We start from the raw sequence: 16,120 nt of genomic DNA on the forward strand, positions 1-16,120 counted from the left end.
AAAAAAGTGAAAAACACAAATCAGGGATCCCAGTGGCTGACAGCCTGACACCATCCCTCCTTATCCACAGTAATGGAATAGATCTCCGGGCTTCATCTATTAATCTATGGTTGGATACTATTGAGGCCGACAAGACCATCGGTAAACATGTCAACGGTTGTCGAGGGTTTGATGCCGTGGAGGCAATACAATTTTCCAAACTCTGAAAGGAGTGCCGTCTTCTGTTTACAATTTACAGACTTCTGTTTAGTCTTTTGATGGATCAGATTATCAATCAGAAATTCTGAATCGCTTCTCGATACACTTGTTTCTTCATCTTATTATAACTAATATGGAACACTGAATCTGTACCTACAACATTGCTAATCCCAAGGTGCTCTTGATCTAATGGTGGTCGAAATGCCAGAGACCGGCATACCAACTACCATGTGAACAGTGCAGTAGTGCAGAGGCACTACTGTGGTTGATATTCTTCGTTTTTTTTTTTTTTTTTGATATTCATCGTCTTAGTTTTGACTTTTGACTTTTGATTCAATTCAATGCTGGGAAGAAAGATAATCAGTTTTTAATTAAAAATCAATTACCAAAATTGATGAACAGAGGGAATGAAGAAGATGAACTTTAATCTGTAAGAAAACATGGTAACAGTATTCATTGAATGCAGGAGAAGAAATCACATCTTTAAACTGCTAAATTTCAAGTACATATTATGTTCAAAAAAATGGGCTCGAAATCAAAGCAATTGAGACAAAGATGAATACACAACACACACATTCTCTCTCTCTCTCTCTCTCTCTCTCTCAATCTCTCAATCTCTCAATATAATTTATAAATTTAAGCACTCCCACATAACAATTTCTCTCTCACCAGAATAAGATCAACCCACCCGACATTGCCAAAACCAAGTAATTCAAGACACCCCAGCTCATGATCCGATAAGAGGACGATTTGGTCGGTGAAGATTTGGGAGAAGACCCATCTCCGGTGAGGCTAGTTGGAGCATTTGCAACTGGAGCGATGTCAGGCATCGGCGCCGGAGCCGGTGCTGGAGGTGGAGGAGTGCCAAATATCGCTTCGGGAAGAAGTACCTTGTCGACCTGATACACTGCAACTGGATCTGTCGAATGTACACTGCTGGTCACCTTGGTGCTTGTCCATCCCGAGCCGATGTGAACGGTCCCTGAAACATCTGTGAAGTTGAGTGCGTACTGTCCACCTGCAAATGTGCTAACAGGGTTTGCCACGCTCAGGTTCTTGAAGTCCGCTAGGGCGTAGTATTTGGGTAAGGCGTGGAATAGGATTAGTGACTTCAGCTGTTCCTGAGTTAGATTTGTGAGAGATGGCTTCTTAAGAGATGAGAAAGCCTCATCTTTCGGTACAAAGATGGTTATTCCTTGTTCTGTATTGTTGGCTTGGTTCTGAAATGTTTGGATGACTTTGGTCGACTCCAGATAGTTAAGGAAGGTGTGGAATGGGCCGGCAACTGTCAGTAGATCGGTAAGATTGACGAAATCCGGTGCAGGTGCGGGTGCCGGTGTCGGCGACAGTAAAGGAGATCCAACAGCTTGAGCATTTGCAGAAGAACTCAACAACATTAGTACACCACTAACCATGAAAATCATTGTAATTTCCATTTCCGCTCTCCTTTTCGTTTTTCTCCTTTCTTCTTTTGTTATTCTATCTATCTCTCCAAATTCCTGTAGTAACCAAAACCAATCATCATCATGATCAGATCCCACTCTATCTACTCAAACCCATTAACTGGAAACACCCGACAACTAAAATGCATCGGGTGAGGATTACTACAACTCAACGGAAAAATGTCGATCAAAAAACAGTCAATGGGGCTTAAAGTTTATAGTTTTGTGTTTTTAGAAGAAGGGGAAATGTTTTCTAAGGATCAAAACCCCACTATTAAGGCCAGATGAAAGTCCATTTTAATGGGTTTTCTATGTTTTCTCTAACCATTCATCAAGTCTCTGAAAAAACAAAAGCTATGAAGGATGAAGATGAACGAACAATCAAAGAAAAAGGCAGATCTTGTTCAACTTCAACCAACAATAAGAAGAAAAAAAAAAACCACGGAGAAAGAGAAAACATTAACATAAACAAGCACAGATGAGCATCTAACAAAAACCTCAAAAAAGCTTTATAGATGCAATGAGAGATGAGATTAAAGTAGACAAACCTGACTAAGAGGAATTCAGAGAGAGGCAGGGCTGGAAATGCAGAACAGAGAGAAAATCTGGGGACTATATAAAGATGGGTTTGAAGAAGGGAAGTAATATAGAACTGGGAAGGCAGCTGGTGAGGATGGAGAAAAGGGTAGGTACGAATTACAGAGATCTGCCAGGTAAGTTTCTTGATGCATGGAGGGTGGACTTTATAAATCAAACAGCCCATGGAGGGTGGAAAGTTCAAAACAGCCCATGGAGGGTGGACTTTCTAAATCAAACTCCAACTAATCACTTCTTTTTACTTTGCCTAGCAGACCTTGCACTCTACCCTACATTCACCACTGTCAATATAAACGCATAATAAAACTTCTCATCTCACCAATCTCTCTCTCTCTCTCTCTCCAACTTCTCATCTCGACTTGTCATGTAGCCGTGTGCGTATCAAAAAAGTAGAAGAATTGATTGATCAATTCCACCGGTTGTTAGTTGGCCCATACTGTATCAGTGTGCGGCCACAGCTGTGTCAGAGGGGAGAGGCCCAATTACGAGCAGCCTTTGACCAGTTCCACAATTGCAGTATCTTGGCGATTTTGCTTGGGTCTGACTTCTGGTGCTAACAATTGTGTAAATCAATTCGTTCTCTTAATTAGGGCTGCAAACGGATCGAATTGAATCTCATGTAAGTAGATCCAAAACCGATCCATTTTATATTCAGGTTCAGTTCAGATCATATTCATCACATATCTTGCAAATTGGAATCGAATTGGGATTATAATCGGATACTGAGCAGTAAAAATAAATTAAACTAAAAAGAATCAAAATATTATATATTATTAATAAAATAAATTAAAAATGATTTTAATATTATTTTTATAAACGAAATAAATTGAAAATTATTTATATAAAACTTGAACCTATGACAATTTATTCAAAATACGACATTCAAATCAACTTTATTGATAGATATAATATGAACTTTAAAGATATATGAACATATATATTTAGATCTAATCGAATCATACTGTATTGGATTGGATAAAGATGGATTCATATTCAAACCAATTATAAACAAATCAAATTTGTATCAGCCTTAAATAGGATTGAATCCCAATATAGGCAATCAGATACTGTTTGTAGCCCTGTTCCTAACAAAGAGAGGCACGACTCAAAACACTTGCATGAAGAGATTCAAAACAGTTCTCAAGGTATATACTTGCCATGTTTCTAGAATCATGTGTCAATGGAATTAAAACCAATGTTCAGAGAAGGGAGAGGTTCGGAGGTTTATGGGTCAAAGGTCCAATCACGGTTAAATCAAAGATTAAACTGTGATGACGTGGTATATATATATATATATATATACATATATTTGTAGGTCATATAAATACTACAATAAATGTTGTGATGGTTTCATAAAACCAGGACTGGTTAACCAGTTTTCCAATTAAATTAGTCCAATTAGCTTGCTTTGACGGTTTTTCATGAGCTATGGTTTTCAGTGTATAATTGAACCAGCCAAAGGGCTGGTCACAATTTAACCAATTCAACCGGTATTGTGATAATAATATTATATTTTATAATAAAGAGTCCAGTGTAATAAAATCATGTTATAATGATATTTTGTATTACATGTGCACAAGAATACATAAAAATCATGTTATAATAATATTTTGTAATAAAGAGTCCAGTGTGGTGCATTTATGATTATTTGTTTGTTATGGTTAAATCAAGATTGCAAGCATCATATTAGAAATGTCACATTGATTTACTTACTTTTCATTAGTTTACATTTCACAAAATGTAATTACCATCAAGACTTTAACAACGTTAAAGATTTTAGTTGTAATTAAGGGTGTTCATTCAATCAGTTTGGTTTGGTTTGATTATAATAAAAAACCCAATCAATATTTTGGTTTAATCATTATCATGAACCCAATTGAATGAACTAGATGTTAGAACCTAACCAATATTTTGGTTCAGTTTTTAAATTAGTTTAGGCCCGTAAATTCACAAATGATGTAGATTTGTGTTTTTCATAAATGAAGAACCTAAGATTTCATGATAGCAAGAAATTTTTTTTTCTTTTCCAACTCACAATGGGAAAGCAAGAAGAAACAACATACGTGAACTAAATACACCGCTACTGGTTGCAAACTTTCAAGCTTCTTGCTAACAAATGCAATCACAATAGCAATCAATGGGCAAAATAGGCTTTGCCAATTGCCACTCCGGCAACTAGTAGTGTTGTGGATGCTGGTGGCAATGAGCAGGCAATAGCAGACAACAGTGGCAAAGAGCAATAGCATCAAAAGCAGACCTGCTCTTTCTCACTCAATCAGGCAGGGAGCAATGACATCTTTGTTTTCATATTTGTATTCGTACTCCTTCCAAAGTAATGATCCTTAGGCTCAGTTTGGAAGGAGTACAAATACAAATATGTAAAGTGCAAAATCTTACATTTTGTATGTATTTGTACTGTACATATTTGTATTTATACTCCTTCCAAACTAAGCCTTAGAGTTAATGGGTGTTAGATAGGTTCTCATCGACTTCAACATCCGAATAAGTCTTGGGCTCAAACAAATCAAGGCAGATACTTGTTTTGGTCTCAATGTGGTTATAAAACTTAAATCAAAGTATTATATCATATATCTTTTATCTTTACATCTTTACCCTTTTATCTCCATACACACATGCATATGCTCATAGGTGTCCCTAGCTTTTGGAATTTTCAATGCACAAGAAATGCTCATTCTCTAAAGTTTGAATTTGAAAACAAATAAAGACAAAATTGATATTTTACATTTTTATTTAATATTACTTATTTGATAAAAAGATACAAAAGTACTTTTGTTCAATAATTGGAAAACAAGATATAGCAAAAAATGTAATTTTACATTTTTCATTTAATGATTATCTATATCTATACTATTATTAAAGGTGTGAATAATGGTGTGGAACTTTTGTTTGACTAAGTTATCCCAATTTTTTAATTTGTTCATTGTCTAATTTTAAGGACAAAGATGTAATTTGAAAAATCACTTTTCTCATTCAAGTCCCTCTCATTAAGGCTAATATTTAACTATTAACTCCCATTAACATTCATTGAATCATTTTCTTTACTAGAATACCCCTATTTTTGAATTTGGTCTCTTTCTAATTGTGAGGGCACAAAATATAATTCAAACTACAACATTTTTTTTCATTCAATTCCCTCTCATTAACTTTTATCTTAGGATATTAACTCCCATTCTTTTATTGAATCTTATATTTAAGATATTATTTTTATAAAATAAAAACAAATAAGTTTTATCAATTAGATCTACATCCAATACTTTTAACGGTATAAAATACATGTTTTTTAAAAATTGACCCAAAAATGGAACCATTTTTTCATCGTGATGGCAAGTAAACAATTCAACCATTTGAGTAAAGTGGGCTAATTCATGATGTCATAATTAAATAAAAAGCTTTAAAACATAAATAAATAACAATTATAAAAAAACAGGCACATTTCCAATGATATATATATATAATTATTCTTATTGATGTTGGAATGAAATATAAAACTAAAACCAACCCAAAAATGAAATTATTTTCCTGGTGGCAAGTCAACAGTTTAACCTTTTTGGTCATATGTGTCAATCATTGATTTCATAATTAAATAATAAAAATTAAAAAATATAAAAAAGGATAGAAACTTTATAGAATGCATTTGGACACGTCTCTTATATTTTATATGAATCATATTAAAAATTAGACACGATAAATGATAATTGTTTTTAACTTTTTATTGATAATATAAATAAAATACAAAATTCACAATTAACCCAAAATGATTTTTTTTCCTTTTTGGTGGTAAATTAATTGAATGTTTCAGGTCAAATGTGTCAACTCATGAAGTTATAATTAAGTAATAAAATTTAAAAAATATAAAAACATAAAAAATATATAAATTATGTAGAAAACATCTGGACATATACCTATATTAATGAATCCTAACAAGTGTGAAAAAAGAATAATTTTTATAAATATAAAAATATAAAAAAAACGCATTATATACTACCATCATCATCACAAAATTTATACTAATATATCATACCAAACCAAATCGACTTATTCAATTTGATTTTTTGGTTCGGTGGCCAAATTTCAACACCTCTAGTTGTAACATGTCATTTTATCAATGGTTATCGTTTTTTTCTCCACAGTGAAGTGCAATTCATAAACCATAAAATTTGTCAATAATAAGATCCCCTTTTATCATTATCACTCCTTCCTTGCCCTGATGACCGGTTAGAGTTGGCCTAAGTTGGGCCAACCCAACCCAACATGCAGCCGATATCCCATAAGCCATGCATCCGAGCGGACCAAATTAAGTTGGACTGTTGGAGTAAACCCCATCTACGGTTTGGATGGTCTCCACTCCCGGCCATGTTCTGATAATTATGGAGACCTTTATAGGATCAGAGGTACGGTGAATCGGTGATTCGGTGATGCCCAAACCAAAATATCAGATGACATCTCGTGATAGTTCTCGTGAGAAAAAAGAAAAAAGAATCAATTTACTTATTTATTCTTAGTTTAGTGTTAGTGGGACCCCACACCCCTCTCATCTTTTATTTATTTATTTTTTTCTTGGTAATGGTAATGGGCTCCAACGTCCAACCAGCTTTAGCTGTTGCTCCCAGCCGACGCTACTCCATTAACTTCCCGAGTAAAAAAGGAGAATAAAAGGATTTGGAAAACATGCGCACACAGCCACACACAGACAACCCTCTCTCTTCCCAGCTCCCCTTTAAACAAAAAAGCAACTGTTTTTGTGTCGATGACACAACTGAAAATGATTTAAGAAGATGTAATCAGAAAGGAGCATTTATTTGGGTTTGTTTTCTTTCTCCTCTCTTGATTAATTACCTAAATTAATCGTGTAGCTAATAGATGTAGTAGGTAAGTTACAGGAATTGTGTTAACAAAGCATCTATTAAGATCAGATGTCTCCCACTGTCTGCTAGAAATATCCCAAGAGATTACCTCATTCACCTTGGCACGTTTTATTTTTTCTTTAATTTTTGGTAGATGCATCATTCATCATACATGTGACACCTTAGTGTAAACCCTTTTATTAAAATTCTGTCTGTCTTCAGACTCATATAGTTCTTTGTAGAAAATTCGAGAACCATAAGACTACTAATTAATGATAAAACATGCTTTTTAATTTAAATCTAGACTGTCGGCATGGCTAGTTTCTCCCAAATTGATAAAAAAGAATGAGTAAAATGCATTAGTTAGCTGTCTGTCTGTATTTCAGGGTTGTAACTTGTAAGCAATCCCAAATGGAATTGAATTAAAGCTAAGTTGAGTTGAGGTGGAGATCTTCTCCTACTCCCACTTTATGACGTTATACTGCACGCCACATACAGTCTACATACCATGGAGACATGGGCGAATGGACCATCTCTTGGAATCATTGTTGTCTTGTAATTAATTTCCTTTTTCTTTTTCTCCAGCAGTTGTTTGATTACTGTGGAGAAGAGAAATTAATTATCAGATTTTTGTAAATTCTAAGTTTGATCATCCAATTGAGATGGGCTATCCGCCACTGTGTTAATAATAGTTGGGAGGAAGTTTAAGGGTCATCTCCAAGAAGAAGTCAACATGGGGATGGGTGTTCACAAGGGGAATTTAGGATTGGATTGGACCAGCACATGTCATAGCTGTTCAACAGGGGCCCAGTACAATGGAAGGAACTTCCAACCCTGTCTTTGTGAGATCAAACCCGTCCAATAAAAGACCAACTTAACTAACCCATTAGTTGCTTAAAAAGAAGTTTTATTCTGCAGTCTGCACCAGCTCAAAGGTGTATAGGACAGAAGAGGTTCATTTCAGAGATTACTACCTTTTTCCACAAGAACTGATTTTGTAGGCCTTGCTCAACCACACTGTTAAGGGTTCTAAAGGAGGCATTGGAGGCAAAGAATGACTATGCATGGTTAAAGTTCTGAAAGGACTTTTGATGGGTGGAACTGAAAATAGAATAGCTGATATAGACCTTGGTTGAGATGAACTGATGGCTGATTTTCAGGAAAAAAAGAGAGAGAGAGTGAGAGAGTGAGAGATGAATTGGTGGCTGATGCTCATTCATTCTTTCTGGCTCTGCTTTGCTGGGGGGGTGAGGGTTAGGATGGGGTCCAATAACCACCAGTGGATGCAGTTGCTGCTTTACACTTCCCTCTGTAAAGCACTTCACATGCAAGGGTGGGACAATCAGATTGGCCTTTTGGCATGTGCCTCTCCTACAAATGGTTCTACAGTTCTAAGCCTAATACTAGGCCAATCATGATATGCCATGTCAGCTTCATTCATGGGTCCCACACATCAAGGTTACATTTGTTTAGAGGATTCAAACTCAGTCTGGCCCAAGCAGAGAACACCACTGTCAGGTGTTCCTTGGCCAACTTGTTTTTCTTTCCTAACGGAAGCTACTGGACTGGTTTATATCATATTCACATGATATTGATCATTCAGAAGTCATCAGATTCAGTATCTGTCAAAAAGAAATGCAGTTACATCTTTCGCATGCCTTTGAAAGGAAAATGTAAGGGGAGAAATGTGTAAAAAGGAAAAGCACAATAGCCATGCACGAGAAAAAGTAGAAAACAAAGTGAAAAAATTATGTCTCAGCTAGCTTTAACAGCTTTGTCATGACTCATATGAGTACTACTGCTGAACAGGGATAAGATATAGTTACCCAACGGACCAAATAACCATACTGCCTTCAATTTCTAACGTCCACTATACAAATGGTTAAAATGCTAATAACATAGAAATGCAGCTTCATAAACCCAGTCTGGGTTACCAGAATGCAGGAAAGAAAAAACAAAAACAAAAAGGAAAGGTAAATCTTTGACAGGCAACTCTCTTATTGAAGTGAAGCGCCCAAATTTGATTTCTTGCATTCTTTTCCCTCTTCTGCTTCATTATTCTGAAACCAGCCTCATGCAAGATTGCTAATTGTTTACCCCCTATCTGAATTAGAACGTAGTTGAATGAAGACAAATCTCTGAAAGAGATTATCAAAATACTCAGTTTTAAGTTGATGGCCACTCTCTCCGGATATCAAAGGTGTAAGTCAAATCCAAGTGGCATTTTTTGTCATCATCAACAAACTAAGACAGAACAAAGATGAAAAAGGCTGATCAGATAAAAATCATTATAATAACAATCAGAAGAGTTAGGATAAAGAGCAATGGCATTTAATGCATATATATAATTAAACACAGTATGCTTGACAGACTCCAAGATTACACCTACATTAGTCTTTTTGCATATGTGATCCTTCAACTAATTGATTAAATTGCTCAATTACTGCTTTCCTTTTTTGGATATGGAAAATGCATAGCCTCAGTGGTGATTTGTAACCTCACAAATCAATAGTTAAAAACCACACTACAGATTGAAAGAAAATACAAGGCCAATGATCAGGAAAAGAGTTTCATATTTGTGTTGGTTAGTTTGGGGCATGCCCATTGCTAAAGGGTGGTCGAAAAACTCAACTTTTAATTCATTAGTCAGTGTAGCACTCATACAGATCACTGACAAGTTATGGACTCCTATTTTGTTCTCAAGGATGTGAATAAGAACTTTTTCTATAAGGTTTATACTAAGAAAGGCAGATTCAAAATCTCATGGTAAACACAAGATGCAGGGGATTTTTTTTTTTAATCCATGAGTACATAAAAGCTGATATCATCCCATTTCACAAGCTGACAACCAAATTGGGGGGGAGGGTGGGGGCAAAGCACTTTTGATGTTTATGACTTGTGGACTATAAGCCATCAACTTTATGGCTGCAAAATAAATAGCTTAGTATTTGGAAGATTGCATGAATAGTGGCATATAGGGAGTAAGCTTTTGTTCATCATCTTTTTTTTTTCTTTCTTTTTGAAAACGGTAATGTATAATATTGTATTAAGTATCACTATAAACCCTTGTACAATGAGATTCTATACATTAGTTTATAGGGTATTAAGATCCAAAAAAGTCTATAGACAGAAAAAGGTAAGCATATCAGTCATTTCTTCCCAGAACCAAATGGAACCAACCTCAAACCTACCCTACCCAATAGGGTCCGGTTCCAAATTCTTGATTCTAGGGTCTAGGGGCTTACCCTATCCGAGCTGACCCACCCTGAGAACCGGCCTTAATTGGCCTTGGAACTGAACTTAGCTTTAAGTAATGTAAAAGGTAATATTTACAAAGTTTAGGTTATAAATAAGTTTTGAACTATATATTAATATATGATGATAATCTATAGATTAAATTATGGTATGTTTTTTCTTTTTCTTTTTTCTGTTAAGAATAGGTTCCATGGGTAGACCCTAGAGTTGACCCCAAAACTGATCTTGACAGGGTAGGTTCTAGGTTCTGCCTTGGAACCAAACCTAACAGACCACCCATGGTCACCCCTAACAAAAAAGATTGGCTGAACTCCCCACTGATAATCTTGCTAGCAGAGAGCCAGTTCTTGATGAGACAAAAAGCTTTTGTTCATCATTCATGCAGTGCTTTCCCTTTATGAAATGCATAGGTCAAGAAAATTTAAGAAATAATGAGTCAACAAAACCTTTCAAGTACTGTAATCCTAGAAATACCAAACAAGGTGCTTCACTAACCAGTCAGAAATGTAAGGCACATGGGTAGCTCGGTTGTGATTGAATTTCAATGGCAATTAATAATAGTGAACCCAAGTTAAAGCTTAAAACCTTAAACCCAACTGAAGGCGAGGTCATGATATAAACATTAATCACCATGATAATGATCGGATAAATGAGCATTGGATCTGATCATATGGCTGACTTCTGTGGACTATAATTTTATCAATGTCTCCTGTTCACATTAGTCCTGTATACAGTATGTTCAAACACGCCTGTACGATGAGTATATATATTACCTATGATAAGCTAATGGGAACAGAATGTCATCAGGTTGAATTTACCTTAGTTTTTGCAGAATATGATCCCCTAGCAAAAATTCCTGAAGGGGTGGTCTCTTCTGGCATCTCATGTGTGTAGGGCTCTGCCTGAGGACTGAATGTCCCAAGCATCTCTTTCACGCTGTCCACTGAAATACAACAGGAGAGATAAAACTGTGATACTTCTTCAATTCCATGGATAGAAACCTTATTCAATTTACCTCCAGATTGGTAATGAACCAGAATTATCTTCTGGTGGAGGAAGAGGTCGAGAGGAGGAAATAAAACATACCCCTGACACCAGCTTTCCAGACTGTATTTGAGTATCTTAGGCCGGAGACTAGGTTGTTGCTAACCATGAAGGAAAACTTCAGACGGTAACGGCTGCCTTCCTTGAGAGAAAACCATAAGCCCTTGGGATTTCCGGATTCAGGGAGAGGAAGAACAAGTTCATTTCTACCGGGGGACAGGATTGAAATGCTCATGATCTTAACATCTGGTTCCAGACTTTCTACAACAAAAGAAACCAAGCAAAATTGAAAACATAGTCACCCCAACTTAGTAGAAGATGAATATAGAAATCAGTTACAGGAACAAATGCAAAGAACTAATTCCAAGATATAGATGATCATCAATTAATGGTGAAAATCTCTCAAGATGAGAGAGAGAGAGAGAGAGAGAGTTCACAAATACAATTTAAATTCTCGTGGCCTTCAGATGAAAAAAAGTACCTCCAACAGCATTGATATCCACACTGCCAAGAAGCTGTTCCTTCCACCTTCGCAGGCTTTCATCTTCCTGAACCATCAAATACGACAAGCAACAAAGAAATATGAACTCAAATAGACAACATTACTGAAAAATAAAAAGACATGAAAGCGGAAGGCTTCAATAGAAAGAGACCTTATCCTTCTCAATCTGTTCTTTTAGTGTGAACTGAGGACCAACTTCTATCTTTGCTACTTCATCATCCTCATCCTCATCGGTTGCATAACCAGAAGCTTCAGCCTCTTGAGTCTTAGTTGCGGCTTCAGTCACTCCAGTCTTAGTTGCTTCTGGGAGTCCACTCTCCTTGTCACCCATGTTATTCGAACTTGAAGCAGCTCCAACGTCCAAAGACATCAACGAATCATGAACAGTGAGACAAACCGAAAAATCCCAGGACAAACCAAAATACGGTGAAAACCAACCATCAAAGGCCAAAGAGCCGAAAAAGAAAAAGAATACCGGCACGAGAGAGAAAATCAACCACCTCGCCTAGAAGTAGTTCTTCATGGGAAAAACAAAAGAAAAGAAATGTGAGAAAACCGTTGGAAAAGAAAACAAAACAGAGAAAACACCAAAAAAGAAAAACCTTTGTATAAGATAGGCCTCTGACAATGAACTCGAAAAGGCAACCGTACTGTCTAGTGTCCACCAAAACTCACGGCGACGGATAGACCTTCCAAGGAGTAGAAAGAACCCAACAAGCGAAAAGAAAAAGTAGAGAAGACCCACGCCCACGCACACGCCCACCAAGCAAGAAAAGACTCTGGAAATTCGGTATTTACTTCTCCAGCTGTGTGTAGGTTGATTGTTGAGGCTCTCGGTTCGTCTTGCATAGAGACGATGCTGGAGCGGAATGGGCCATTAAATAAAGTGAGAAATGGTCATGTGGTGATCCGAAATTCTGAATATATGAAGCTGCGGGGGAGGGGAAAGAGAGAGAGTATAGGCAATGGAGGCAGAGAGATCGTGTGGATCAATTTTGCACTTCCCTCCGCGCAGGCCGCGCGGTCCGTTTCAACCCCCCCCCTCCCCCCTACCAGAGTCCCGAACTTGCCTCTGTTCGGGTGGACAATAGCTACCCTTTGACCTCTTCTTAGGGATCTCTACGTTGTGATCATTTTGTATCAAACATGAAACATCCAACCATTTCCATCTGAAATAAAAGAACATGATTACTAATTAGTCCATAAGATAAAACAAAATAAATGGGACCTTTTTACTCATCCATAACCATAAACATGCATTAGAATTAGTAATAACTACACTTGTTTTAAGTGGGGCGTGGAGTCTTCCGAAGAATTTACTTTAGAGAGAGCTCCCCTTCATTGAATGAATCCCACTTTAAAATAACGAGATCGATGTTCATGGTTTTGTGTTATCACGAATCTGATGCACTTTTTTTTTTTCATACGCTCCCTACACTAATAAATCGTCTATCAGTGCGTGACAAGTGTTCTATTATATGCATGTAAAGACCTTTGTGAGAGTAACTGAATTTTAAGACTGTCACGAACTGATTGCTCAGTGTAGTAAATGCGAGTTGAAATCAGCTCTCCACTAGACTGCCCTCACAACGGTCTCACAGCACATTCCCGCCGTGTATTAGAAATATCTCTCATAATAGTATAAAAAATGATGATGTCCCAATATAAGGTGGGATGTGCTATGGGACGTTGTGGGGCTGATTTATTGATAATATAAAAAATGAGATGTTTTTAATACATGTGCTGTGAGACTTTGCGGGGGGCTGATTTGATCTCAAAAAATGTATGAGAAAAGTGTAATTGATCCCAACTCCACAGATAACTGAGATTTTTTGTGAAAAACAAAGAGATCCTTAATTTAGGTGAAAGAAGATAATTAATACAAGAAAACCATAGACAAGGCTTGAAACAAAATAACATGCAAAGGTTAAAGGCAAGGGCGAATAGGATTCCAGATTTCCAGCTTCTCATGACAAGAGCAGAAGTAAAAGTTAGGGCATCCTGTGATGGGTACGGCGGGCTGTAACCTGGTCTGGTTTGGCTTGCATCCAGCGTCAGCTACATCCAAATTTCATTTGATTATCAAAATACAAATACTAATTAATGTAATCCGGGTCTGTTTTACCATCTTTAAAATTTAAAAAGAAAACTAAAAATAAAAAACGCTCTTTGACTTATCCATATAAAATGAAGTGATATACGTGTGAAATAAATTCATATTGTACCTTGGCTCAGTGTTGAAAGAGTGCAACTACGAATACGTACGATACAAATACAAGGTTTATACTATACAAGTAGGGAATTTCCCTGTAGGATTAATCCTACTTTGGATATGTGGAAGGACCTTTTGCTTGATCAAGACCCACTGGACTGGCCACATGGACTTATCAGTCAAGAGTACATCAGCCATTTTCCCCACCTTGTATTGATTCTTATGATAAATATTAGCCATTCAAAGTGATAGTTTTTCAATACAGAACTTGTATAGGCCTTGTTTGGTTTATTGTTTTGGGCCTCATTCTTTTAGTATATGTTCGGTATAGATGCTGCATTTACAGTTGATGTGTGGTTTGAAGTACCATTTTGCCTTTATTTTTGTTTGGAATCGTTGCTGCTAGGTAGGACGTTTCCTGGAGCAACAACAATATTTTTTGTTTGGTACCATTGCTCTAGGAAAAATTTTCAACATTGGTACCCATTATCTAGTGCCACATCACTGCCCTGTTGGCAACAATGAGCTGCCACTCCAAGAAATGCCAAATTTGGTGTTGCTCCAAGCCATGGCTTCCCGATTTTTTAGGCATGGCTTGGAGCATCGTTTTTTATGGAAAAACGGTTCCAAAAAATGCCAATTTCTTGGAGCATCGTTTTTTCTGATGTGGTGTTGTTGCTCCAGGAAACGACAACGATGCCAAACAATCCCTTAATTTTTGTTGATTCTAGGTAAGAATGAGCAAGAATGAATAACATTAGAGTGTTTGGTCACAAAATTCTTGCCATGGGCTATATTCTCTTTAGAATGAAAAATCAACCCATAACACAAAAGTTGAGGTAGTCTGCACCATGAAAAATAATCATGCCCATTTTGGTCATTTTCATTATTCGAGGAAAATATGCCTACAAAATTGCTGCCATAGATGTTTACTAGCGCACTATCGTGCAAATACTTTTACAAAAGCACTTTCATAAAAGTACTTTTACACAAGCACTTTTGTGAAAGCATTTTATGAAAACACTTAATAAAAGTACTTTCATAAAAGTAGTTTTACGAAAGCATTTTTATAAAAACACTTTTACGAAAGCACTTTTATGAAAGTATTTTTTAAAAACACTTTTACGAAAGTACTTTTTATAAAAGCACTTTGATAAAAGTACTTTCATAAAAGTGCTTTTAAAAAAGTACTTTTGTATTTGTATTTACAAAAGTACTTTTATAAAAGCATTTTTATGAAAAAACTTTTATTAATGTATTTTTATGAAAGCACTTTTATATAGGACATTTGTCAGTCTGAAAAGAATTCATTTTTAGGAAAAAAGTGTTTGGTTCATAGTAGACTTGTTCATGGGCCAGTCCAGTTTGTTATTAAGTCGGGCTTGGTCATAATTTTAGGCCTACGGGCTTGGGCTCAGACCTGACTTTTTTTTTTGGGTTGGGCTTGGGCTTTTCTCAGAAAAGCCTGGCCCAAGCCCAACTTGATACTATGTATCAAATAATAAAAATATATTTTATTTAATAATATATATATATATATATATATATATATATATATATATATATAATCTTTTTTCTTTGTTCTTCTTCTCTTTTTTTCCAAGTAATAGTGAGATGTTTATTATTTTTGAGTTTTGAAGGTTTTTAATGTAAACAAAACACTTTTCTTGTCGGGCTTTGGGTTTTATATGAGGGTCGAGCTCGGGCTCAAGACTTAGGCCCGATAGTCAAGCCGGGCTCAGGCTCGAGCCTAAGTATGTTCTATTGATACATATACAAAGCCCAGCCCGGCCCATGAACAAATCTGGTTCATGATAATATTTTCTCATTCTACCTATTTTTATCATTCTTGTCCATTTTAGAATTTCATCTTAGATAAGAATGAGGAAAAAAAAAGAAAATTAAACCAATCATGGCCTAAAAGGCCTGCCTTTACAAATGTAGCAAAGTTTTTTTATTTTTTCCCTGAAAGAAGCCTTTACGCTAATTCATTGCACCAGAATCA

The 16,120-nt window shown here is 36.2% G+C and overlaps 2 protein-coding genes across 7 annotated transcripts; both read right to left on the reverse strand.

Annotated features, from left to right (window-relative positions):
* Positions 1 to 654: 654 nt before the first annotated feature.
* On the reverse strand, positions 655 to 2,583 carry LOC148878406 (fasciclin-like arabinogalactan protein 7). Its single transcript, XM_088954232.1, has 2 exons — positions 2,189 to 2,583; positions 655 to 1,697 (listed from the first exon to the last, which is right to left on the reverse strand). Exon 2 carries the CDS (start codon positions 1,632 to 1,634, stop codon positions 864 to 866), a length of 771 nt encoding a protein of 256 aa, XP_088810358.1. The 5' UTR covers positions 1,635 to 1,697; positions 2,189 to 2,583; the 3' UTR covers positions 655 to 863.
* Positions 2,584 to 8,830: 6,247 nt separating this feature from the next.
* LOC148878407 (rho GDP-dissociation inhibitor 1-like) lies at positions 8,831 to 13,093 on the reverse strand. 6 transcript variants are annotated; one of them, XM_088954250.1, is made up of 7 exons: positions 12,506 to 13,093; positions 12,379 to 12,420; positions 12,055 to 12,254; positions 11,883 to 11,949; positions 11,444 to 11,662; positions 11,176 to 11,300; positions 8,831 to 9,346 (listed from the first exon to the last, which is right to left on the reverse strand). In XM_088954250.1, the coding sequence occupies exons 3-7, from the start codon at positions 12,232 to 12,234 to the stop codon at positions 9,269 to 9,271; spliced, it is 669 nt and encodes a 222-aa protein (XP_088810376.1). In that variant the 5' UTR covers positions 12,235 to 12,254; positions 12,379 to 12,420; positions 12,506 to 13,093; the 3' UTR covers positions 8,831 to 9,268. The 6 variants fall into 6 exon arrangements, with proteins under 6 accessions (XP_088810376.1, XP_088810366.1, XP_088810379.1 ...); XM_088954240.1 differs by having other exon boundaries at positions 12,055 to 12,244; positions 12,506 to 13,072; XM_088954253.1 differs by having other exon boundaries at positions 12,055 to 12,263; positions 12,506 to 12,646.
* Positions 13,094 to 16,120: the final 3,027 nt, after the last annotated feature.

This window comes from Nelumbo lutea, chromosome 1 (genome assembly GCF_056320005.1).
Source record: "Nelumbo lutea isolate HS-2025 chromosome 1, American lotus-T2T, whole genome shotgun sequence".
Taxonomy (NCBI): Eukaryota; Viridiplantae; Streptophyta; class Magnoliopsida; order Proteales; family Nelumbonaceae; genus Nelumbo; species Nelumbo lutea.